The sequence below is a fragment of the Populus trichocarpa genome, chromosome 9 (assembly GCF_000002775.5).
Source record: "Populus trichocarpa isolate Nisqually-1 chromosome 9, P.trichocarpa_v4.1, whole genome shotgun sequence".
In the NCBI taxonomy this organism is placed as follows: Eukaryota; Viridiplantae; Streptophyta; class Magnoliopsida; order Malpighiales; family Salicaceae; genus Populus; species Populus trichocarpa.
In genome coordinates this window covers 7,213,935-7,237,448 of record NC_037293.2, presented here as the reverse complement: position 1 = coordinate 7,237,448, position 23,514 = coordinate 7,213,935, and the positions used below count along the sequence as shown (strand labels likewise).

The following is a 23,514-nucleotide window of genomic DNA, read 5'->3' as shown; positions in this document are numbered from 1 at the left end:
CAAATCTTAGTGCTGGTCGTGACTACTGGAAGCTGACGAGTGACTCCATCTTCCACTATCTATATCAAGTCTCTGTGCTGACAGATGATTCGCAGCTTGCAGGACATGCTATTGAAGAAAAGAGGCCTATGGGGCAATGTTATCATTCTTTTATGAAGTATGGATTTGTTTTGTTGAAGATTCACCGGTCTTTTTTTATTTTTATAATATTAGTGGGTTTACGCCTCACCAAGCATGTGATTGGCCAGTATCAATCTTTGATCGGCGGGCCATGAATTCATGTAATGTAATGGAGAAATACGAGAACAGAACTCGAGATGATGAAAACTGGATAGAGAACTGAATAAACAGTTTAGACAAAAACTAGTATTCAGATAAATTGTATTATCCCCTTTCAGAACACAGGTCCCGTAGCTCAGTTGGTTAGAGCGTTGGTCTTATGAGCCGAAGGTCGCGGGTTCGAGCCCCGCCGGGACCATTCTGTTTAATTGTTTTTACCTCTCTTCGAAGAGGGTGCCTTAAAGCTTAATGTAGCGTTTTTTAATCTGTACTCGTTGGTTGGAAGAGTGATAAACATCCGTCACACAGCCAGTTTATTTTTGCTATTTTAAAAAAATTAATAATTTTTTTATATATTTTTAAATTATTTTGATATACTAATATTAAAAATATTTTTTTTATTTTAATATATTTTAATAAAAAAAACACTTCAAAAAAAAATAATACTGACATGCTATAATATCAAACGACCTTAACCAACTTTCATATACAATTAACAAGTACTTCTTCATTTCCATCACCTACCCAGTTACCCAACTACCTCTTTTAAAGACAAGACTTCAATCCTATATTCATTATATTTATATTTATGGCCCATGAGAAACTAACCCTAGTTTTTTTAAAATAAAAAAGAAAGAAAGAAAAGAAAATCAGCGTTACCCTTCATTGTTCTACTCTCAGCATCATTCATCGATTCGGTACCCGGACAGCACTCGACGAACAAAAACAAACGATGCTGCATGGAACATAGTCAAACTTTGTGGTTGACTAAACCAAGCCCAACGTCTTTGAGCCCAATCAAATTAAGATCCGTTCCAAACCGTAGGTTACTTTAACATTCTTGGATTACTCTCATAGCTTTCATTCAGTGAAGGTAAACAAAAGAACAAAAAAGTGGAAGGAGAGAGAAAGGAGAAATGATGGATGACTTATCATCCTTCTAGTTGCTTGATTAATATGACAGAATTTTTAGAATATCCAGTACATGACAGAATTTGTGTATACAAGAACATCTAAGCACTGGTCCAAAATATATAAAGCAATATCACACATAGCACTTAAATTAAAATAAATACTAACAGCTCAACTTAGCAAGATATATATTACATAAATATATGAAACGTTAAAATACGTTGTATAAACAGGTTCAACAATGGCGATCGTCCCTCTCATTAATTCCATGCTCATCATGACCTTGACAGGCTGGTATATATGATGAACTCCTTAATCCTTAGACTCTATATTAGAGACGATAATCCTATAGACTAATTATATATAAAATCATTCTAACTTCATCAGTTAAAACTATTCTCTGAGATTAAAAAAAAAAAAAACCGAGGCAGTCATTTTATATAGAAAGTCACCAAGCCTAATTAGGTTAATAAAAGAAAAAAAGAAAGAAAGAAGAAGCCAGATTTCATCACAAAGCTAAAGCATGGTTGCATGTATCAAGACATTACTTAGAGACAACGTACGTAAATGTCAAGACTCGAGCTACAAGGATATAAGAATCGAGATAGTGGGACCGATGTTTAACAGTACCTATGTTCTCCAAAATGAACAAACGGTATCAATTAGGACAATCCCCGAGTCTGATCACCTTACTGTCTGAAAGGAATTAGCAAAATAATGTTGACAACTACCTAACCTGTTGCCAAATCCACACGATGAGAAACTAATTGGCATGCGCAGCTGGTCATAGCCATCCTCTTAACCTACAACCATCCTAGCACCACTATTTAAACCAACTAGCAAGAACTCCCCTATACATGAGTTATGGCCTCTCAACAATCCCCACTCTCTCACTGGCACTTTAGTTTTGAGCTAAACACAACAGGCTTCCATATAGACAACCGCGCGAGGCCTCTTTCTCATACTTTTCTTTTGCTCCAGTTTAGTTCTCATCATCACTGCCTTTTTCTTGTGTGCACAATGGATTTGTCGTCGCTATCGCGGTCTCTCAGATGTCACCAGTACCCCGGCAACAATGGCACCAATATTACAACAGTCTACTTCACTAGGGCTCCACCCGGCAATCATAAACGTCATGCCAATTATAATATTTATGACTGCAAACTTTGTTAATGATGTTATCGTAGAAACTGAGTGTTCTATATGCCTAAGTCTTTTCGAGGACGAAGAGAGAGTTAAGGTCTTGCTCGTGCATGTGTAATCATGCTTATCATTCTGAGTACTGTATAGATAAGTGGCTAAGTACTCAGTCAAGTTGCCCCGTCTGCAGAGCCTCTCTTCGACCCAAGTCTAATGACGAATATATATATATTACCATGCCCTTTTCTATCATGGTATGACCGATAATTTTTTCTCATACCTTGGAAATTAATTTTTATCTTGGTCAGGTGATTTTGACTGATAATTTAATCTCCATCTTAATTGCTTTTTTTTTTATATAATTAAAAAAAAATTATTTGTTAGTTCTAGATAAATATAAACAAAGCAGTACAAGTTTAACCAAGGAGCATACTCACTCGAATTCGTCACTTTTTAAACAATCAATATTCATTTATAAGTCCTCATTTGGAAAAATACTGGAAGGGTCTTGGCAATTTTCCTTTGTGTGTTTCATTGATTGATTCTGCTTAATTCTTTCATAACCTGGATTTCCTTGGTATATATGCAATAGTAAGCTGCTTCTAATTCATTCAAACGCTGCCCAAAAGTCTGAAATGGAAGGAAAATTAATTACTAATGTGATGAAATTGTCTACACGAGATTGAAAAAAATGATAGTAATTCTCTATTTTTCTTTCTTACTCTTTCTCTTCTTTTGTTTTCCTTTTCCTGGGAATAATGCTACAAATTATGACGGTGCACACGTATATTAATTTTCTCTTTGCTTGAACAACAAGCTGAAGTTCGAATGAGGCAATCAGAGGCTGTAATCAATGAAAAGCATACACATATCCGGTTTCATATATTGACCCCTTGGACTCTGAGTTAAATACAAACCAACGAGGAAAACCAAGCAAACACATCTCTCACACGTAGCAATTTGTTTTATGCAAGACTCCAAAACACTTAGCGGAAATATGGAAGACTTCACAGGAGAATTTGTTCTCTCTAACCTCTCCATATAGGTTCACAGTTCAGGGTTTTTTAATGGGCAGTTGGAGTTGTTTTTTATTTATAAATATATTAAAATAATATTTTTTTATTTTTAAAAAATTATTTTTAATATTAACATATCAAAATAATTTAAAACACTGAAAAATATTAATTTAAAATAAAAAAAATTAATTTTTTTTAAAATATTTTTAGAATACAAAAACAAATATTTACTTAATTTACCACGGTAACACGTCCCGCGTTTTCTTCGACTCATCAAACATATACAGCCACACACAGCTCCAAGACTTGCTACTGCTCAGTCAAGATTCTTTCCCTTGCGATGCCTTGTGTTAATTAAGCATATAACTTTTGGATCATAGACTGATACTGTGCACACCAGCTCTATGATCAAAATACTGTTTTCTTCAGCTAACAAGCGTGACCCATTGTTGAACTGATTCAAGAAATGTTTAAGGAATTAAGAGATATTCAATCAGCTCAAGATTGCATGGCCTATAATAAGTAATGAGAATTCAGATACAAAAATGATCTATCAACTTACAAAAGATCATCTACACAAGCTCTCTGTATAAACATAGACAATCTCTCAGGCATCCAATTCAATCACATTAATTGATGGGAAAGCCTTGCTTTCTGATCTATTCCTACTCAGCATTCTCTTCAAAGAAGAACCCAAAGACGAAGAAGTAGATGGTGATTCTGATAAACAATCACAGTTTACCGCAAGATTCCCATTCTCAGAATTTGAAATAACAATTTCCAATCTAGAGTCCCCAACATCACTCAAGCCCCTATCGTCTGTTGACTCTCTAGTACTCGCCTCCATGGACTTGCCATCACTTGCAATGTCATTGTCATCACTCACAGCAGGAGCTCTACAAACTGGACAATTAGAGTGAGAATTCAACCACATATCAATACACTCAACATGAAAACCATGACCACACCTTGTCAAGCTCCTACCAGCCTCATTTTCCTCAAAGGGACTCAAGCAAATGACACACTCTAAACCTTGTTTACACTCTTCTGCTTTGTAAACAAACAACGGAATTGAAGAAATGACTGATGTATCAAGACCCTTTGAAGTAGAAGTAGAGAAAGTAGTGTCAATAGTGAAATTATGCAGATGGTGGAATCTTGAAGGAAGTAGAACGTGGGACGCAGTCACAGAACTTGATCTTCTTCTATTGCGAGCTTGTGCCAAGAACCACTTGGCATAGATGTGAAGAAGCAACACAAAGAGGATCACTACAAGAAGGGATATAACTGCAGCAAGCATTATGTTGCTGTCATATGAAGATATGCTGTTGATGAGATGACTCATTGGATTGTGCTTTGGTGATTCAATAGTAGTTGACATTGCAGTGCTTTTAGGGGTTTAAAGAGAGTGATGTTTGTAGAAGAGAAAAGTTGAGGATATATATTTACTTACATAAGTACAGAACAATATAGAACGATCCTTTTTGTAGACAATAAGGTACCACTGTAATCTTCCTTTTCTTCTATTACTTGCTACTTCAATGTGCGTTTGTGTGTATAAAAGAAGACTTTAACATGAAAATGAAGTCGTTGATTGAGGATTAGATTACGGGTAATGTGTCCTCAAACATTTGCATGTATTAGCAAGCAATATTAACTCAAGACTATCTGTCTATAAGGTCTTCTTTGAAGTAGAAAAGAATCCCTTTTTCCAAGGAGCTAATGAGACTCATGCATAGGAAAGAAGAGAAGAAAAGCCGAAATGGAGGACTCGTGAAGGCGACGGCATAAGAGGGTGGGGTTATAGGCTTCATGTGGCTATTTTAATTGCTTAAGAGGGAGTTAGGGATCCCAAGATTGAAAAGAGATGTATTTGTAGTTTTTGTTTTTAAATGTTTTTTATTTAAAAATATATTAAATTTTTTTTTTTATTTTTAACATCAACCTATCATAATTATTATAAAACATTAAAAATTCAAAGAAAATTTTAACTTCAATGAACATCCAGACATGGTATCTCTGTTAAGCCATCCTTTTCGTGTCTTTCTGGTTGAGTCAATTGGGGCCCTAATTGGTCTGGGGGGTCAAATTTTTGTTCAGGGGTCCCATGTGAATCTAACCAGAAAAGATCTTTTGACTCTTATTACGACCACTAGTCCACCGCTGCATCACCACTACCTGTTGGGGCCTCTTTTTTTTTGTTTGCCTGTTTTCTGGCGAGGGATCCATTTTAGCGTTGGGTATAGGCTCGTGACCTCTGACCTGTCTCGGGGGCAATGTCGTATAAGGTCCTACTCTTAGATAGACTATTGACATCAGATCTAAAAATCAGCAGCTATGCATACTGGTACGGCACTCAATCAATAGCCAGAAATCCAGCAATGAATTGGGACCAAAACGGCGTCGGCAGAGACGCGTAGAAGCTAGCTAATTGTTGACCATAGTGAGTGCATGATACATCCTCTCCAGAGCATTGCCATACATGATTGGAGGACAGTAGTTTCACAATAATCTTGGACAGTCTAGGGTGTAAGAAATTTAAAAGGAATCGGATTATTCTTCTTCCATTCGATAATACGCTTAATTGAGACATGGTGATATTTAAAACGTGGATAACTTGAATGCGCTCGAGTTTTGCACCTAAAACAGTTAAGAGATCCAGAATAACATATACAGTGCTGTTCGAAACTTTTTTGGATGCATTGAAAGGAAGCTACTTTCAAGTTACAACACCATCATTGTTCGCGCAAGAAGAATTTTACCGTCGGAACGATGAAAATTATTCCAGATACAGTTGGTGCGTTTACGCTTGTGTTATGTCTCGTTAACGAATGGAGATTTAATGAATGTGAAGTTGCATTGGAAGTTCGTGTAAAGAGTCGCAAAAATCTTCTGTGAGCATTTCAGTCCATGAGCTTGTATCTTTTCTCCTGGACTCCAGTAACTCCCATTTGTATCTCTATTATTGTATGAAGTGGCACCTGAAATTTGAATATAACCACTCTGTTAGAATGTGTCAGCAATACAGCTAGAATCCCGCACATCATGTTTACAAGCATCAGACCAGCCTCTCCTAAAAACTTTGCACCACTCAATTATGATGTGCCAGGAGGATTAATTAGTCCCTTGCTGCATATTAACCATTTTCGTCCAAAGCTAATTATCATTAGTATCATCACAAAAACAAAGCCAGTTCAGAATTATACTGAATTACCTCGATATGTGGAATTTCTTTTAGAGGCCTATCAGCAAAATAAGCATATAACGCTCTCAACACAGCCTGCACAAATAAAGCCATGAAAGCTCTTATAAGCTTTGTCGAACCCAACTCAACTTATCAGGATATTGAAGAATGCGGATGTTTAATGTATAACCTGGTGAGAGATGACTACAACAGGAGCCCGTTGTCTTTCTAGTTCAATAATTACAGGCTCTAGCCTGCATTGATGTGGAAATTAGTTTTTTAATTTAACAAGCAGGAATATGAAACATTGAAGGTTCTAAATAAAGCCGCTAAATGCAAACCTTTGGATGACATCGAGATAAGATTCTCCACGAGGGTATCGATACCTCAGCTTGTCCTTCCTGCGTGCCCTGCTCAAAGGGACATGCATCAGGCCTCAGGGAAGCAACTAATAATGTCCAAGCACAGGAAAAATACAAACATGTGTGCACTTTCAAGTAAAGAGAACCCCAACTGATTGTCATAGGAGTTTACTACAAGAAAAGAAGTTATTCAGGTAAAAGGTAAAGCAAATGGGAGGGAGAGCGAAGATGAGGAGAAGACACATACTCATATTCCTCAGGCATGTTCTTCTTAATCTCTTCATATGTCATTCCATCACATACTCCAGCATTTATCTCATCAAGGGCACGCCATTGAATCTATCAAAATGGCCAAAATTGTGAATTTTTCTATGAATTTCCAATGTCCATCAGTCAGCCAAAGTAAATCAAGATTCTGAACGGCCAACTAAGGTTCTGCAGGGATTCAAACTGACCTTGGGAAATCCAATGATAGGACTTGCTGTTATAATTGTCCTTTGAAGTGTGCTGGTCCAAATCTAGACCACGGAAAAAAGAGAAAAATGGTTGTAAGAATTCATATAGCTCATTCTAAACACACCCAGCTTGACAGAATTTCCAAGAAACAAGATAATAATTATAAGTGAAATCACTGTTCCTATTTCCCAAAGAAAAAAATACAAGAAAAAAGAAGCTAAAATGTGAAGAAACTGTAATGATTTGCAGATAGTCACAACTAGAATGATAAAAACAGTATTAAAAAAAGAAAAATCCAATCTTAAACGTAGTAAAAGCTATTTAAAAACCACTTCTTTTCTTGTGATCTGGAAAAACTTCTTGAGCTGAACTTCCAGGGAACAACATAAATAATTATCAGTGAAATCATTGTTCCTACTTCCCAATGAAACCAAAAAAAGGAAAAAAAAGAAAAAGAAGAGCTAGAATGTGAAGAAACCATTATGAGTTGCAGACAGTCACAACTAGCACAATAAAACAGCAGGCAATTCTGTTAAACTGAACATGGAAATGAGAACTAGAAGTAACATGGTGTTCTCATTGACACAAAACATCAAAGCATTACAAAAAAAAAGACCAATCTTATATGTAAAATCTATTAAAAAACCACTTCTAAATCTTTATGATTTGGAAAAACTTATTGAGCTTAGGAGTAAAGTGGCGTCACTACAAAAGCTTAAAAACTCTAATTGTGTAACATCTGAGTTCTTAAATTTTATAATTATTCAAGGACAAATCAACACATAACTTCACTACTTAAAGTGAACGAAAATAGGACAAGGTTGCAGAGGCACCTAACATAAAAAAGATTGGTTTTTAAGGATACAAGATTTGGACGATAGAAAAGGTTAATCATGAGGATTGATGAAGGCTTACAGATGCTGCCTTTTCCGATTTCAGTCGTTTCTCGACAAAGTTAGCAAGTTTCTTCGCATAAATTTCTCCAGCATCACTGCAGAAACAAATTATAGTAAATTCCAGTCACCAGAAGGGTAGATCAAATCTCAAAGACGAACCAAAGTTTGCAGAAAATTAGAATGTGTTGAAAAGAAAGATTAGAAACTGAAGGAATCATGTCAGCATGGGGCGTTAAACCTAAATAAAAAAATACCAGAATTGACAGTAGACGTGAAGGGAAAATTGACTAGAGACAGAGAGACTTAATAATTTGGCAATATAATTGACATACATCAAGATATCTCATTGCTCTTGGACATTGGTGGGACTAATTCTAGGTTATGACAAATCTCATCCTTGGATTGACTTTGAAAAACAGCAGTGATTATTAAAGGGAATAAAAATATCAGCATTGGAATCAAGTTTTAAGGACATTCATAAAAAAAAATTAAGAAAAGGTCTTAAGAATACAACATGCATTTTTAGTAGATATTATATGTGGATATAAATAGATATTTGTGTTTGGGCCTCTCAGTTGTCAATCAATTATAATGTTGCTAACAAGAGTACTATGTAGGCCATTCAGCTTCCATGCTCAACAGTTTCACTCCTCTTTTATTCAGTTTCACTCCTCTTTTATTCATAAAAGATTCACATTCAGACACTTTTGGGTAAAAGCAAGATGTTGATCTTCACTGCAATATTGTAAGTAGCAAGAAGCCCGTAGGGATTCCATGAAGGATATTACAAACTTCTCAAAAGGAATATGTTCAAGTCTGCAGAATATCCCTTATAGGAGAGCTAGTTTCACACAACAAAATGGAAAAGGTGCCAACACACAATCAGTAAAAATGAGCCCAAGCATACTTTACAAAAAATAATACTTTGTTTGGCATCTGTGCTGATATAGCGGAACACAATATCAGTGGCAATGAGACATGAAAATACTGTCATACAGAACATTTTAGGTCATCCAAGATTAAAGATAACTAAACAAAATATAACATTTACAACTTCAAATTCAGATTATACCAGATAATTAATAAATTGTGAACCAATACCTCAATACAGTATCACCACCAATTCTACCTCTAACATTATCTCGACTCTCTCCATGCCTGGTAAGTAATATTGGGCGTGGTGTAAGGTGTGTATTCACCTGCATCAGATTAAAATTTTTAGGTTTGCGTGAAAAGAACGAACATCAAATGAACAAGATTGTCACAAAAATGGTCAATCATGTTTCATCACTTTCAGGCATCTTGGTTTCTTTATGTTTATTTTAAAGTCACTGTTTGCAACTCAAATAAACACTATCTTCTTCCTCTGCATAGAAGTGTATATCACACCTCTCAAACAAACATCCCTTGAGTGCAACTTATTTTCAACAAACATGGTAGCTAAGATTTGACAGAAATTTGAATACAACTAGTGCCAGCTGTGATGAAAAGAGAGTCTCAGAAATTAGAAATTAGAAATTAGAAAGGAGAAGTGGCCAACTAGAACATTTCTATAATATGCTAAGAAATAATTGTACCGAATTGATGGCAGGACAACTTACTAAGAAAAAAACAATTCTCCCAGGAAGGTAGCCACTGATATTGTTAACCTGAATGTACAAACCCGAGTTGTATTATAGAATAATCACATGGAACATAGGGAGTTCAAAGACAACATCCTTCAATATATAAGGATTCATGAAAAAATTTCAGTCAGCCAAGGTGCCATATAGACCAATGGTACTATTAACTTATCCTGTGCTGCATATAAATGAATTCACAAATCAGTTTGGGGGGGGGGGGTTGAGCTTACTTGTATCTGTCCACCATGTCCACTGACCATATCAATCATCTTGATATAAGATCCTTCTTCTACTGGTTCATAAACCTAGTAAATAGAAGTAAAAATTTTAAAACTAAAGTTGAAATTGCTCATTGGTAATGACCAAATCTCAAAAGGAGAAGATATTGGAAGCACATGAAACCACCTTTTCATAATTAGATAGCCGACTTTTGAAGTCTTGCAATCCAGCTTCGAAATCTGGCCTGCAAAATCACACCAAGTACTAAGTACCCACGTCTGTTCAGTTAAGAAGCCAGTGACTTCAGATAGTAATCATACTGTTCAGCATAGTCAGGGCTTTGTTGAATTTTAAGACGTATATTTCTTTCAATTATGTGTTCATCATTGCATAGTGTCTCCAAAAAAATAATCTGCAGCTAAAACAGATAACACGTGTCAGAACAGTTCAGGACTCTTCATCATTTCTCTATTGTATCCCACTTTCCAGTCAGATTTTGTCCTCTGGTTACAAGAGTTTTTAAGGGGGACTTTTAGCGGTTTGAAAATCCAAGAAATAATAGAGAGCAAAAGATAAGAATAAGAAAGTTTTCATTTAAGATAGCAACTGTGCAGCCAAAAGGTGAAGAAAAAATCAAGACACGCTGTTTTTATTTAATTTATTTAGATTAACACCTGATGCAAGAAGATTATGAGGTAGAATATCAATTTATGAACCTAAGCACTGTAAAGCTTCCAAATTTAGTATCTTTCTCTTAAGCTTAGAGAATAATCTCAGTAGCCAAATAACTAACACACTTGGCAATAATATGTGAAATTCAGTTTCTTAAAACACTTTGAGTTTGAAAAAGCAATAAAAATGGCATAGGTAGCCAAAGTGCTTATTGCTTCAAGGCAAAACACATTAAAAGCACATGTTCCAAAAGGATACTCTTCACCTAAAAAATCACGTTAGTATCTTACTGGTAAATTTTAGGACCTTTTATGCTATGGTCTTTGTACCTTGCACTTCCCTTCAGCCATTTTCATCAGCATGTTCCTTCTTTTCCTGGTACTGTTTGTGGCATCAAATATTCCTACCTACAAAGAAATTGAAACAAACAAATCTAAAGGATTAGGAAAGATACACAGAAATGTCATCATATCTGACATATGGTAATGTACCTGGCCACCTTCTTGCATCCAGGCAATCATATCATCCATTGCCAATGCTGCTACCTAGGAGCACGTGATACATTAAAACTATTTGCAAAGGAGAAAGTTAATGTGTTACCATTCCCAATCGTGTAAGAAATAATAGTTCAGAAGTAACAGCATACTTTGAGGGACACAGTAGTATTTCTGGGAGGCTTTACTACTAATTGCTATTTGGGTTACTGTATTCATCCAGGATTGTATCTGGGCATGGGCCAGATTACTGAACCAGCAAAAAGATCAGTTCCTGCAACATGCTTAGTTCCGCTTTTTATTCTCACTGTTCAGTAATTGCTTTCCTTTTATTGACTACTTTCTTTTCACTTTATTAGTGACCATTACCCAACAAAATTTCAAGAGTCGAAAATCTAAATGAAATAGATCTTGAGATCTCAATGACTCAAGGGTACTTCAATAAGGAATAATACCTGTAATAAAGCAATTTGATTCATATATCCGATAACAATTGCAAGGAACTTGTACGATTTTAAGAAATTAATGTCTTACAATTTACAACCTTTAGAAATCAATAAATCTTCCATCACTATATCCTAAGGAGAAAGTGAGCAGCAACACATATTAAACCAAAGATTGAACTAGTCCAACCAAATAATTGATTCGCTCACTCATAGAGAGAGTATCATAATAAGTTCAATCAGTCCAGCATAATGCAATAAACACAAAACCATCGTAGGATGAGAGAAACAATGTTTTTTGTGGTCTATGAAAGACCACTTATTTAATGGATATTACCTCATTTCGTGCCTCCATTCCTTCAGGGTTGTCAGCTCGGAAAAAATCAGCAGACTGCATCCACACAAATCATCAAGAAATGTCCAAAAAAGAAGAAAATGACTGCAGTATTTCGATTCCAGAGCATAACATGAGTGCAATACATAGTACAAGTATAGAATTAAAACCACATCTGGATCCATTTCTATTCCAAATGCATATCTCAAATGACAAATGAATTTTGCAGTCCATAACTTCTTCATATTATACCGTGATAAGAGAAATAGTATAATAAAGCGGATTTGAATGCCAAGCGCATTGTGAAACTGCATTAAAGTTTTAGTTTTTACTAGCATTAATTATTAAAAAGTTGGAATTCAATCATTAATAATTATTGGAATTCAGTTGCTTAATTGACATGGGACAAAATATTACAAAACTGTAGCAAATATAGCTGTAGGAGGTACCGCAATGATATTCCACGGACAAGACTTGAGATAATTTTTGAATTAACAAAAGGGAGAGAAATGCAAAGAAGATAACCATATATGTCTATGAACTGTACAACACTAATCATCATTCCACGGGAACAAACAATGCAGAACAAATTTCTTCATCAATAAAAAAAATAGTCATTAAACCACTAATATAACTAATGAAAGTTCTAAGAACATAATCAACTGTAAAAGGCTTTAAGCATACCTGATTAGCTCCATGCTTAAGGCGCCGATACTGTTACAGCCAAAGGTAGGAAAATATTACACTTCAACTTTTCACATGTAACAGGCCTCAAGAATGCATGACTGACCTTTCCAACATTGAAGTGCTTGGTATCATGACCCAACCAACGAAGATATCTAGTAAGTTTAGCTGCAGTAAAAGTTTTGCCTCGGGCAGGTAAACCAACCTACAGTGCAAGTACTTGTTAGAATTTTTAATTATCAACAGAACTCGTGCATTTATTATTGAACTATGAAAATGGAACATATACAATACAAACACTCAGTTAAATCCAGCATGCAACTCTCAAGTTATCTGTAGAAGTTGATACCAAATCTAATCTCAAAAACTTTTCAATTAAATTGAGAGTGAAATTAGAAGGATAATAAATATTATCACCAGTTCTGATCAATAAATTATGCAGGAAAATACCAGAACAATTGCCAAATGCCTATCCTCCTTTGGTCCAAGCATCTGATCAGCAACAGCTCCAGCAGCAACAGCTCCAGCAGCTGCTGGCATTGAATTCTGACAATGCAGGGAACACAGAATAAAACCATGACATAAAACCACCACTGCATACCAAAAATAATTAAGCTCGCACGATTTTCCTACTGTGAGAAATATTTGTTACAAACCTTGGTTTCAGTGTCCAGTTTGAGATCACAAGAAAAAGCACTCGAACTAGATGACTTAACTAATCTAGGAGATCCAACACCTCTATCCACAAAGAGCCCCCTGTGACCATCTTGCTTTTGCAAAGAGGAAAATGTCCCCACTGATTTTGATTCAACCATGCCGGAACCAGAATATACCTTGGATGGATCTGGGATAACAACCTCCATCTCCTATTTGAACATTTGCAAAATGCATTAGAACTAGAATACTATATTAACAGGGAGAAAACAAGGTATACGGAAGCCACCCATGCATATGAAAATGTCTCATCTTAAAAATTAGCATCAAACTTCTCCTTGACCAACTGGAATTAACCTAACTATTTAGCAATTGCACCCATTAAAATTTGAAGTCCAGGCCCAACAAAGCTGATATGATCCAATTGCCCTCTATATTGGAGGGACTTCAAAATTTATGAGCAGGCAAACATTAGAAGGTTGAAAAGAATATCTGTGTATTGAAGTAGACTTAGATATTTCTAGGCCTATGATGGAAATTAATCTGTATATCTGCAAAATAGGTTACCAAGATGCACCTTAATAGTTGTAGGTTGATCAGCAGAAACACCACTATCCTTGAAGGAATATGAAGCATTGCCTGGGCAATCAACATTGGAAAACCTTGGATTCTCTGTATTGTTAGCTGCGTACACGAAAGCAGAGTTTGCAGAAGTTGAAGGAGCTGGGACAACATAATGTTCAAGATCAAGCTCCAAACTAGCTGGAGAGCCATTCTGTAAAAAAAAATTGAAGGACAGTTTCTTTAGTGTGCACAAGTTAATAGATTAAACAGTATAATGAAACTAACAATACACCCAGTGAAAAATGATGGAAATCAACTGCAGCACAGAAGGCCACAATTGCAAATGAGTTTAAAAAAGGTCTCAATCTGACTTGGAAGAGTTTTTTGTTTTTGTTATGCTTTTGCTTTGCTTATAACAGCATCATGGAAGGGTGGAAAAGAAAACAAAAGAAACAATAATGCACCTAGTTAGAGAAATTTGAACTGGAGGACAACAATAACAAATTACCACAGCAAGCTCCAATACCAAGCTAAGCATCCAACTTGAAAGTTTAAGATAGTTGGTGGGGCAGCCCATATAGTAAATAAGGTCATAGCAAAGTTAATACTTAAAATCAATATGTGGTTAATCAATGGCCACCCTCTCACATGTAAGTAAACGAATAAGAAAACGTAATTGATGAAAACGATAACAAATGGACTGAGCCCAAAAACTGGGCATATCCCATAGGTAGCCAATACTAGCAATCAAACAACAGCAATACCCAATTCTAATCAACTGTGGTTTCACGAGAACAATAGTGAATAGGCCACCATCCAAAAACAGCATAGTTGAGGAAACAACAACAAATGATGGTATACATTAGAGCATCACATCTAAAACTTTAGCTCACAGGTCGAGGAGCCAATTAAGTATATAGTTTACCGGTCTTTAATTAGCTATAAATTCATGATAACTCAAATGTTTGCAGCTCAGGAATCATGAGGCAGGTATAGATAATAGATATAAAGAAACGTAGAACTAACTAAAACCACCTCTTCTCACTCTTGGTCCCTGTAGAAATGAAATCTCATAGAAATGGAAACATGTCGTTATGCAACATATAACAACAGCAAAAGAAAATGATAAAAAAAAACATCTGTGAGCTGAAAATGCACCTCAATTCCTGCCATTGGTACAGAATTGATGCTGACATCAGGAATTCCACGAACAGTTGAAGGCTGGAGATTCTCCTGATAAACTCTCCAACTGGCCGCAAGATCAAAAGGTGAAACTCTATCAGCTTTAATAAACACCCTAAACTCCACAGTCACATCGCCATTCTTGAATACTGCCAGCCTCGATTCCCCTTGCAATGTTCCCCTGGTAAGAAGCCGGTTTGGACCCTCCTCCACCACACAAGGGCTATTACTGTACTTTGGCTTCAACAGGAACTTGAAATCCAAAGTTTCTAATATCCAACAAGCAATAAAACATTTTATTTTTTTAAAAAAAAAAGGCAGTCAAGAGAAAATTTTAGAAAATCATTACTAAAATAAATAACCATGCCTTAAGTTTACTGTTTGATTGGAATTTGAAAATAAATTTCCGAGTTCAGGAAAAATGGAGGCAAATTATGCATTAAAAATGAATAAAGTAATCCTAAAAACTTTTCTTTTCTCTAAATTTCTCTGCAACGAAACAAAAGAGTTGCAGAAACGTACAAATAAACTGAATTAGTTACCGTGATTAGATGGAACGACAAAGCTTAATTCCCACATTGAAGCCGATTCAGGTTCCATGGAAAGCTAAATTAGAAACACAAATACAAGCAAATGAGAGGCCTGGAAACTAATTGCAACTGGATTTTTTCTTTTTAATAGTTAATTAGTATAATTACAGCTTTAGAAGAATCCCAGGAGCCAACAAGAGGCACGGAACCGTAGACATGAGGGATGAGTTCCGCTTTAAGTCTATAATTCTCCATTTTAAGAGAAACATAAAGTTGACCTCCTGCGTGGTCTGGATTTTCTTCTCCTTCATTTCCGTGCGAGCTGCCGTCTGCGTCCTTTGACAAACCAGTGCCCATAGCTAGCTACTCTCGAGACTGTTGATTTTTGAGTGAGAGGGAGAAAGAGATGCTATTTATATAGTGTATGCCAAGCAAGTTGTTGTTATTTGGTGTGTTAGTGGATTTTCTTCGGATAAGAGAGAATAAAGAAAAGAAAGAAAGAGGGGGGTCTAGAGATTTGGCTGGGTTTTGAGCCGTTGGATTTGTTTTTCGACTGTAACGGAAAGGGACGAGAGCGAGAGAGAGTCGGTGCTCTGTTTGTTCGATTAATTATGTGGCTGGCCGATGGTGAGACTGGATGATGCTTTGGGCCAGCAACTTGCAGTTCACAGGTGGGCAGTGTTTATTTCCTCTTTTTACTCACCCCCGGAATCTTAGGGGCTGTTCGGCTTAAGGCCAGTTGCAGGTGCTACCGGTTCTCAGACGGGGAGACTGCCTGTTAGGTGAAGTTAGGTTTTTTTTTTTTTTTTTAGCTGCGAAGTCAAATCCAAACATGCTTGGACAGCCTAGACGGGGAGTGCCTGAATTCATATATTTTTAAGAAAATATATGAATACATTTAATTGTATAATTTTTTTTTACTTGAAAAATACAAAAATATTATTTATATTTAATGAAATAAATTAAAAAAATATGAATTGAAACTATCAAAAAGTTATTAATGCTAATTAAATACCTATAAAAATATAATATTTTTTCTAAAAGAAAAATATAGTTGAGTATACAAATATTTAATCCTAATTTTTTTTAATTTATGTGTTTTTTTTTTATCTTGTAGGTTATTTTTTCTTATCAATAATTTAAATAAATCATGAAAATAAATTTTATTTATATCATATATAAAAGACAAAAATTAAAAGTAAATTATAAGAATCTATTTGAAACATTATAAAAAATACTAGATAATTAAAAGAATAAATAATATTTGAAAAAAAAAACTAAAAAGTTAAAGAAAAAAACTGAGAGGGTATTAATTTAAATTTTTTTAAAAATAATAAACCAATAAACTTAGAGAGGATTTAATGTTCGTTAAAAGCTAAAATAAAAGGCAAGTATTTCTTCTAAAAGCAAAAAAAACATACGACCACGCAAATATTTAAGCATGACTTGTTTTTTTTTTAATCTATGCATTTTAAATTTTTTATCTTAGACATTATTATTTCTTATTAAGAACAATTGATAGAATTCAAGCCTTTTTTTTTTAAGAGAGTTGGAACAATCAAACATGACCCCAATTTCCAAACCCGATTCCTTTTACCCAAACCATATAGAGTTTAGGTCTGTGTATAAGAACACTGAGAAGTGCCAAGCCCCTCCGTATATTCACAATTTGCGTGTTTTTGGGGGCCTTGAAGAATCAAAGGGTTTCTCACCTGCTCCATTTATTACAATAAGAGACCAGGTAATCTAATCTCTCGTCTGTAGCAAAACTAAATCATAAAAAGTCTTCAAAGGCTGTTTAGTTACAACTTAAAAGTCTTTTTTTCAGACAAAAAGTCAAATCTATGTTTGGTAGTAAAAAAATATAACGTAGGATTGTGAGTCTCATACCAAAGAACCCAGAAGCTGTTCCATTTTGAATGGCTCTTGTAACCAAATGTTTTTTTCAGTCCACCATGACATCTACAGTCATATTCCAGTTTAAACTTCCTTCTTTTTTTATATAGTTTTTTTAACCTAAGATTCCTCTCCTAAAAAAGTGCACACATGTCATACAAGTTTAATAAATTATAAATCATTTGATATAAATAACATATATTTTAATAAATACTTTTAGTGTGCTATAATTCTTATTAATCGTTCATTTTATATCTCAAAAACAAAATAATATAATTCAACCAAACACTGTTATATTGTTGCTAACCCTTTATCAAATAATACTTTTATCTTATGATTCAACATAGAATGCAGTACAACATAATAACCACAGCACAACATAACAGCAACAAGCAGACACGTGTTACCCCAACTTGAGGGGAGCCAAAAATCCCTATCTTGCTATGAGAATTAGAACAGCCAAACAATGCCGGATCCATCTTTTTTACTCTGGATCCGTTTTTCAGACCCGGTTACTTTGACCCAAACAAAATAGAGTTAGGGTTTGTGTATAAAAACTCTGAGAAGTGGCAATCCCCTTCGCGTATTTACAATTTGCAGTTGTCTAATCTAGACCTTGAAGAAGCAAAAAGGGTTTTTCACTCGCGCCATCTGGTACAATGAGAGCCAAGGTAATCTAATATCTCCTTTCTAGCAAACCCAAATCATAAAAAGCTGTTTAATTAGAAGAGTTGAGAGTCATTAATTGGTATATCTGTTTTTGCAGTGGAAGAAGAAGCGAATGAGGAGGTTGAAGAGAAAACGCCGAAAAATGAGGCAAAGATCCAAGTAGTTGCAGTTTTAGCTCAACCTTACAAACCCTTAATTAATCTTCGCTGTTATTTCATTTCTGAACCATGGAGTATATGTTTTTAATCACTTGATGTGCGGAAATTCGCGGTTTTTTTTAATTATTACGGGAATGCTACTTTTTTTATATATAAAAAAATGTGGCGTGAATGCAATTGTTATGCAATCCCTGATAAGTCTCTTGTCCTGCTTTGATTCTAAAATTCTATTCCTAAGTCGCCAATTGTTGCAAAGTTCTGTTGCTTGTCCCTTAACTTACTGAGTTTTAAATTTTACTGCAATCCGAGATGTTTAGTTGATAGGTGATTTTCAGTTACGTTGTGTCCAGCACAGCAGAACTGCAATGTTTCTTTTGTTATGGTGATAAACATTGTCAATACTCAAAGCATTTTGCGCTTTGAATGGGGTTTAGAATGGATTCATGTGTTGGTGCTAGGACCACAATGGATAAGATAAATAGAATGCAAGAATATTATGTTGTTTTGCAATTTCAATCTTTTTTTTATTGGTGACTGTGGGAGTAAGTTGTGTGATAGAGCCTAGTTATGTTAGGATTTAGGAATTTAGAAGCATGTTCGACAGATAAATTAACGGGAAGTCAAATTGCCTTTCAGGTCTTTATAAGATCGAGTGTCTGTCACTAGTAATTCCTTCCCCTTTTGATTTTATAGAAATTGGGATTTGTTAGGTTAGCCTTTTTTTCAATTTGCAGTGTAGGTGAGGCGACTTCTTTGGTTTGCTGACATGCTTTATAAGTTCTCCCTAGGAAGTTATGTTAGGTGCCACTTTAAATTTTCAGGTCAAGTTTAGCTCTTTCCTGTTTTATTTTACTATCAATCATTGATTGTCCATGAACCTCATTTACCCTTGAAATCGTGGTAGAATCCCATTTTCTTGCTGCAGTGTACATTGTCAGGTCTCATCGACATCAACCTGAGTTATAACATCACTTCTAACTGCCCATGTTTGGAACTTCCTTTTTCATTTTCCATTTTACATGTGCAAGCCCCAGAGTAGGATGTTGGAACTATTAGGCAAAAGATTTGCTTCAGGTTTTATTCTTAAAGTAGTTTAGTAGGCCTCTGTTGTCATCATGATACTGTATGTCTAGGTGATCAATTTTATATGCTTTGATTATTCTAGTAATAAATGGTGTTAAACGTGGCGAATAACTCAGATGGTGAAGTTATGTCCAGTGGTAGTTGAGGAGAGTGTTGGAATATCATTATTATGGTGGAGACCGGATAACATACCAGGTCTGGGAGGATACTTGAAATCTTTGAGAAAATGGATTCTTGAGTATCGGAAAGGAACACTTCAACAAAAGATGCGGTCACTAGGATGTAGAGAACTTGAAATTTGTACAATTCTCACTTCTGTCTCGACATTAAAAGAAAAGGTAACCTGACTAGGAGATTCAGCAGGGAAACATAACTCGTGTTATTGCTTTGCTTTTCTTTGAGTTAGCTTACTTTTTTAGAGGCCGAGGGCCATCTTCAGTTCCGAAATCCAATTCCCTACAGCCAAGGGAACTTTGTGTCTTTTTTTACTTCATCACCGGAGCTTGATAGGCTTATCATTTGTGAGCAATATCAATGCTCGAATACCAAATTAGGAGGTTTTGTTCTCAGTATTAATCTAGTCATCTGTTGTGCTGGTACTTTGAGTTATTGTTCAAAATGGTTTCCACGACGATTAGCAGTTTTAGGTTAGATGTTGCCTTGCAAGCAGTAGTTTCATAGTTTTTATAATCACAGGCCAATTAGAAGGTAAATTATCGTCTTCCAAGTCAGCGGGTGGCTAGGCAAGACAAACGAGAAACATTCACTAGTTTACTTCATAATTGAAAAAAAAAAACCACTTCATACGACCAAATATGAATTGAAGATTTTAACTATTGATCGCGCAGAACAATCATGAAACATAGGCAAGATGTATTGACATTGCTTTATCATAAAACAGAGGTTTGATCTTATTTCTCATATAAACTCAGGAACTGAATCCCATTTAATTTTATTTCTTGATATAAATGAGGCAGCCTTGCTAATTGAAACGTTTAAGATTCTGCAACAGGATTTTTATTCTAGTTTCAAGTTTGTAGAGGCCGTTTACTGAGGATTTGGTGGGCGGCCATTGGCTGCTAAGACCCTTACACCCCATTCTAGGAGCTCTTTGCTAGTATCAATCACCTCAATGAAGCAAAGACAATTTCTCGTCTTTCCTGTTGCTGTTTCAATAAGCTCCTCCTCACAATTGAACTAACACTGACTTACAATTCTCAATTTCACTGAAGCAGCCCATTCTGCAATTAGGAGTTCAAACCCTGACCTTTTTTGTCCAGCAATTGCCATCCCAATTGTGGATTGCATCGACGAAACCCGAGTAGTTCCAGTTCTTGATACGATTGTACGGCCCATCATGGATTTCAACTTCTATGGTGTATCCACCATTGTTTATAACGAAGATGGTACTCTTTTGTCCACACCGCAGCATAGTCGACACAGCTTGTGTTGTCATCTGCAAATCGGATCGCTATCAGCTGTACGGCCAGTAACCTTATAAAGTAATTCTTCAAAGGGATTACATTTATAGATAGGACAATATAAATTTGCATGCCAGTTACTGATGGATTGAATGACAACAGTATTAAGTGCTCACCTGAAAGCTCCCATCGACAATGCAAGCAATCACCCTATTATATGGCAGGGACTGTGCATAGCCAGGTGTTGCACCTACAGACCACCCTATTGAACCATATTGAATCTGAAATTCATACCCACAACACCAAGTTTTATACCTTTTTTATGTCTCAGAAAAGTCGAAATTAAGATAAATGACATTAGGCCTTTTGATCCTATACAGTACACACGTCCTTCTGGTAACTTGAGTTTCTGGCAATGAAACCAGGAGTCTCCTGTCTCAGCAACCACAGCTGTGCTCCCTGAGACATTTTCTGTATGTGTTGAGAGAGTATATAATTTGGCTTACGTTTGAGAGGATGCCCCTCCTGTAGTTTTTATATGCAGTTGTATTCCTGTGAAGCCTTTTGGCAAGTGCAGGAAAAGAAAGTCCTCCATTGGTACAGACCCGAAAGCAGGTCCATGAGCATCTACAACACTATCAGGCTGCACAATGATTGGCTTCTATGTCTCGAGGAGGAGTGAGTATCCAACGGAGCTGTAGTCATTGAAGATAGGGACGACAAATATGTATGCATCTGCGGATTCCACAATTTCAGAACAAAAGGCTGTGCTCACATGCAGCTCCTTGCAACAACACAAGCACATACACGTCGTGACCTTCCATGTCCATCAGCTGCATACCCTGCATTGAGCTCATTGCAACAACTAATGTTGGTGAGCCCTGGCTCGGCAACAAGATGATCAAGAAGTGCAAGGTTAAAGTCGCGGGGCACGGAGAAAACATCGGTAATGCCTATTGTACAAGCCTGCTTGCAAGGTGACGACCAGGGTACTGGCTTTGGGAAGGGCAAGAGCATGAGAAGGAGAGTGTGTTGTTGTTTGAGTTGCTACCGAAGTTTGAACGTCTTTGAGCAGTTGGATCTGTCACCATTCTAAGTTGCCGTTTGTTTCTGTAGTGTAAAAATACTTTTAAAGAAATTTGAATTTTTTTTAAATTAGTTTTTTTTTAGATGTTTTTAGATATTTTAATATATTAATATTAAAAATAAATTTTAAAAAATAAAAAATATTATTTTAAAATACTTTCAAATAAAAAATACTTTTAAAAAACAATAATATATAGGTTTGTAAAATAATGTTGTGGCATTTTTAGCAAGGATTAGTTTAATAATGTACACGCAAAGCAAGTCAAAACAAAATCTGATTTAATATAATTATATAGTAGGTGTTTTAGTGGTAAGAATTTGGGACCAAGAAGTTTGTTCATAGCCATTAACTTCAGAGCCCGTAAAATTAGTCGAGTTGCGCCCAAACTGGCCCGGACATCCACGTTAATCTAAAAAAAAAATCTGATTTAATATCTATTGCTATTTATCTTAGAAAAAACCAATCATCAATTTTTTTAAAAAAAATCAAATCATCACATTGTTTATTTGCTAATAAATTAAGTAATAGTATTAGTGTGTGTTTGTCATTGCATTTGTAATTGTGTTTAATTTGAAAAAATATTAAATTAATTTTTTTAGTATTTTTCATATAGTTTTGATGTATTAATATAAAAAATTAAAAAAAAATTATTTTAATATATTTTAAATTTTTTTAAAAAAGTACTATGTATCATAATATTAAACAAACATGTAGTATTGGCATCTAGGGGTATGTTGCAAATATCCTAGGATTTATCTAAGATTTATTCGGTCATTAGTTAATTATGCTCTATGTTTCTGTATTATCGGGTTTTAATAAGTTAAGTTTCTCAACTACTAATAGTCTAATATAATTAATAAATCCCTTAACTTTATATTATTTTAATATTCAAGTCACTTAACCTGAGAGAACGGTTACGTGGACAATGCATCACTTTAAGAGCATGAGACATGTAAAAAAACAAAAGTTGATTAAAAGTTCAAAAGAAATATTAAAAAATCAAATAAAAAGTCTTTTTTGCCATATTTTTTATTTATTACTAGAAATATATTTTTAAATTTTTTATTTACATAGGAATTTTTTTAATTAATTAAAAAATACAAATAAATAAAAGAAAATATTTTTTTGTTAATTTTTTTTATTAATTTATACTGGATTTATTTTTTAATAATTTATTTATTTTTATTTTATTTTTCTAGATTTTATTTTAATTTTCAAAGACAAATAAGACTGTCAAGAAAAAATATTTTATATAAAATCATAAAATCTCAAACACATAAAAAATAAATTGAAAAATCACGCCTATGAAAACAAAACACGAATTGAATCAAGTACGTTTCATCAATTAAATCAATAATTTTATCCTCCATTGATGAAGTAAAAAAATAAACGTTTTTTTTTTAATAAAGTAAAACATTTTAAAAAAAACACTTTCAATATGATAAATAAATAAATAAGTAGATAAAATCATTAACAATTATAAAAAAAATAATAAATCCAGCATTTATTAATAAAAAAACAACATCGTTTATTTTTTTATTAAAAAATAAAAAATTA

General features: G+C 34.8%; 2 protein-coding genes, 1 long non-coding RNA gene and 1 other non-coding gene across 6 annotated transcripts; 2 read left to right on the top strand and 2 right to left on the bottom strand.

The window, feature by feature from the left end:
• Positions 1-404: 404 nt before the first annotated feature.
• On the top strand, positions 405-478 carry TRNAI-UAU (transfer RNA isoleucine (anticodon UAU)). Its single transcript has one exon. It is a non-coding gene; the product is annotated as a tRNA-Ile (tRNA).
• Positions 479-3,516: 3,038 nt separating this feature from the next.
• LOC7475008 (RING-H2 finger protein ATL63) lies at positions 3,517-5,128 on the bottom strand. Its single transcript, XM_002313944.4, has 2 exons — positions 3,910-5,128; positions 3,517-3,801 (listed from the first exon to the last, which is right to left on the bottom strand). Exon 1 carries the CDS (start codon positions 4,726-4,728, stop codon positions 3,955-3,957), a length of 774 nt encoding a protein of 257 aa, XP_002313980.3. The 5' UTR covers positions 4,729-5,128; the 3' UTR covers positions 3,517-3,801; positions 3,910-3,954.
• An 898-nt stretch (positions 5,129-6,026) lies between these two features.
• LOC7454849 (6-phosphofructo-2-kinase/fructose-2,6-bisphosphatase) lies at positions 6,027-16,468 on the bottom strand. 3 transcript variants are annotated; one of them, XM_002313946.4, is made up of 23 exons: positions 15,812-16,465; positions 15,656-15,719; positions 15,090-15,382; positions 13,945-14,142; positions 13,370-13,579; positions 13,164-13,259; positions 12,820-12,918; positions 12,714-12,743; positions 12,033-12,086; positions 11,250-11,303; positions 11,088-11,165; positions 10,407-10,504; positions 10,273-10,330; positions 10,098-10,172; positions 9,847-9,894; positions 9,347-9,444; positions 8,265-8,340; positions 7,349-7,411; positions 7,141-7,232; positions 6,873-6,941; positions 6,722-6,785; positions 6,562-6,627; positions 6,027-6,328 (listed from the first exon to the last, which is right to left on the bottom strand). In XM_002313946.4, the coding sequence occupies exons 1-23, from the start codon at positions 15,998-16,000 to the stop codon at positions 6,251-6,253; spliced, it is 2,250 nt and encodes a 749-aa protein (XP_002313982.3). In that variant the 5' UTR covers positions 16,001-16,465; the 3' UTR covers positions 6,027-6,250. The 3 variants fall into 3 exon arrangements, 2 of the variants coding, with proteins under 2 accessions (XP_002313982.3, XP_002313981.3); XM_002313945.4 differs by having other exon boundaries at positions 10,407-10,498; positions 15,812-16,464; XR_002983767.2 differs by lacking the exons at positions 6,027-6,328; positions 6,562-6,627 and adding an exon at positions 7,046-7,064 and having other exon boundaries at positions 6,716-6,785; positions 15,812-16,468.
• An 856-nt stretch (positions 16,469-17,324) lies between these two features.
• Positions 17,325-18,554, top strand: LOC112328641 (uncharacterized). The gene is made up of 2 exons (XR_002983711.2): positions 17,325-18,210; positions 18,306-18,554. It is a non-coding gene; the product is annotated as an uncharacterized LOC112328641 (long non-coding RNA).
• Positions 18,555-23,514: the final 4,960 nt, after the last annotated feature.

What these genes read in the sequence shown, in the direction of transcription:
- LOC7475008 (XM_002313944.4), bottom strand. Translation starts at nt 4,728, where the DNA reads ATGTCAACTACTATTGAATCACCAAAGCACAATCCAATGAGTCATCTC.
- LOC7454849 (XM_002313946.4), bottom strand. Translation starts at nt 16,000, where the DNA reads ATGGGCACTGGTTTGTCAAAGGACGCAGACGGCAGCTCGCACGGAAAT. An exon ending in CCTGGGATTCTTCTAAAGCT is followed by an intron (nt 15,720 to 15,811) that starts GTAATTATACTA and finishes TTTCTAATTTAG; the next exon opens with CTTTCCATGGAACCTGAATC. An exon ending in GGTGGTGATACTGTATTGAG is followed by an intron (nt 8,341 to 9,346) that starts GTATTGGTTCAC and finishes TTGTTTCTGCAG; the next exon opens with TGATGCTGGAGAAATTTATG.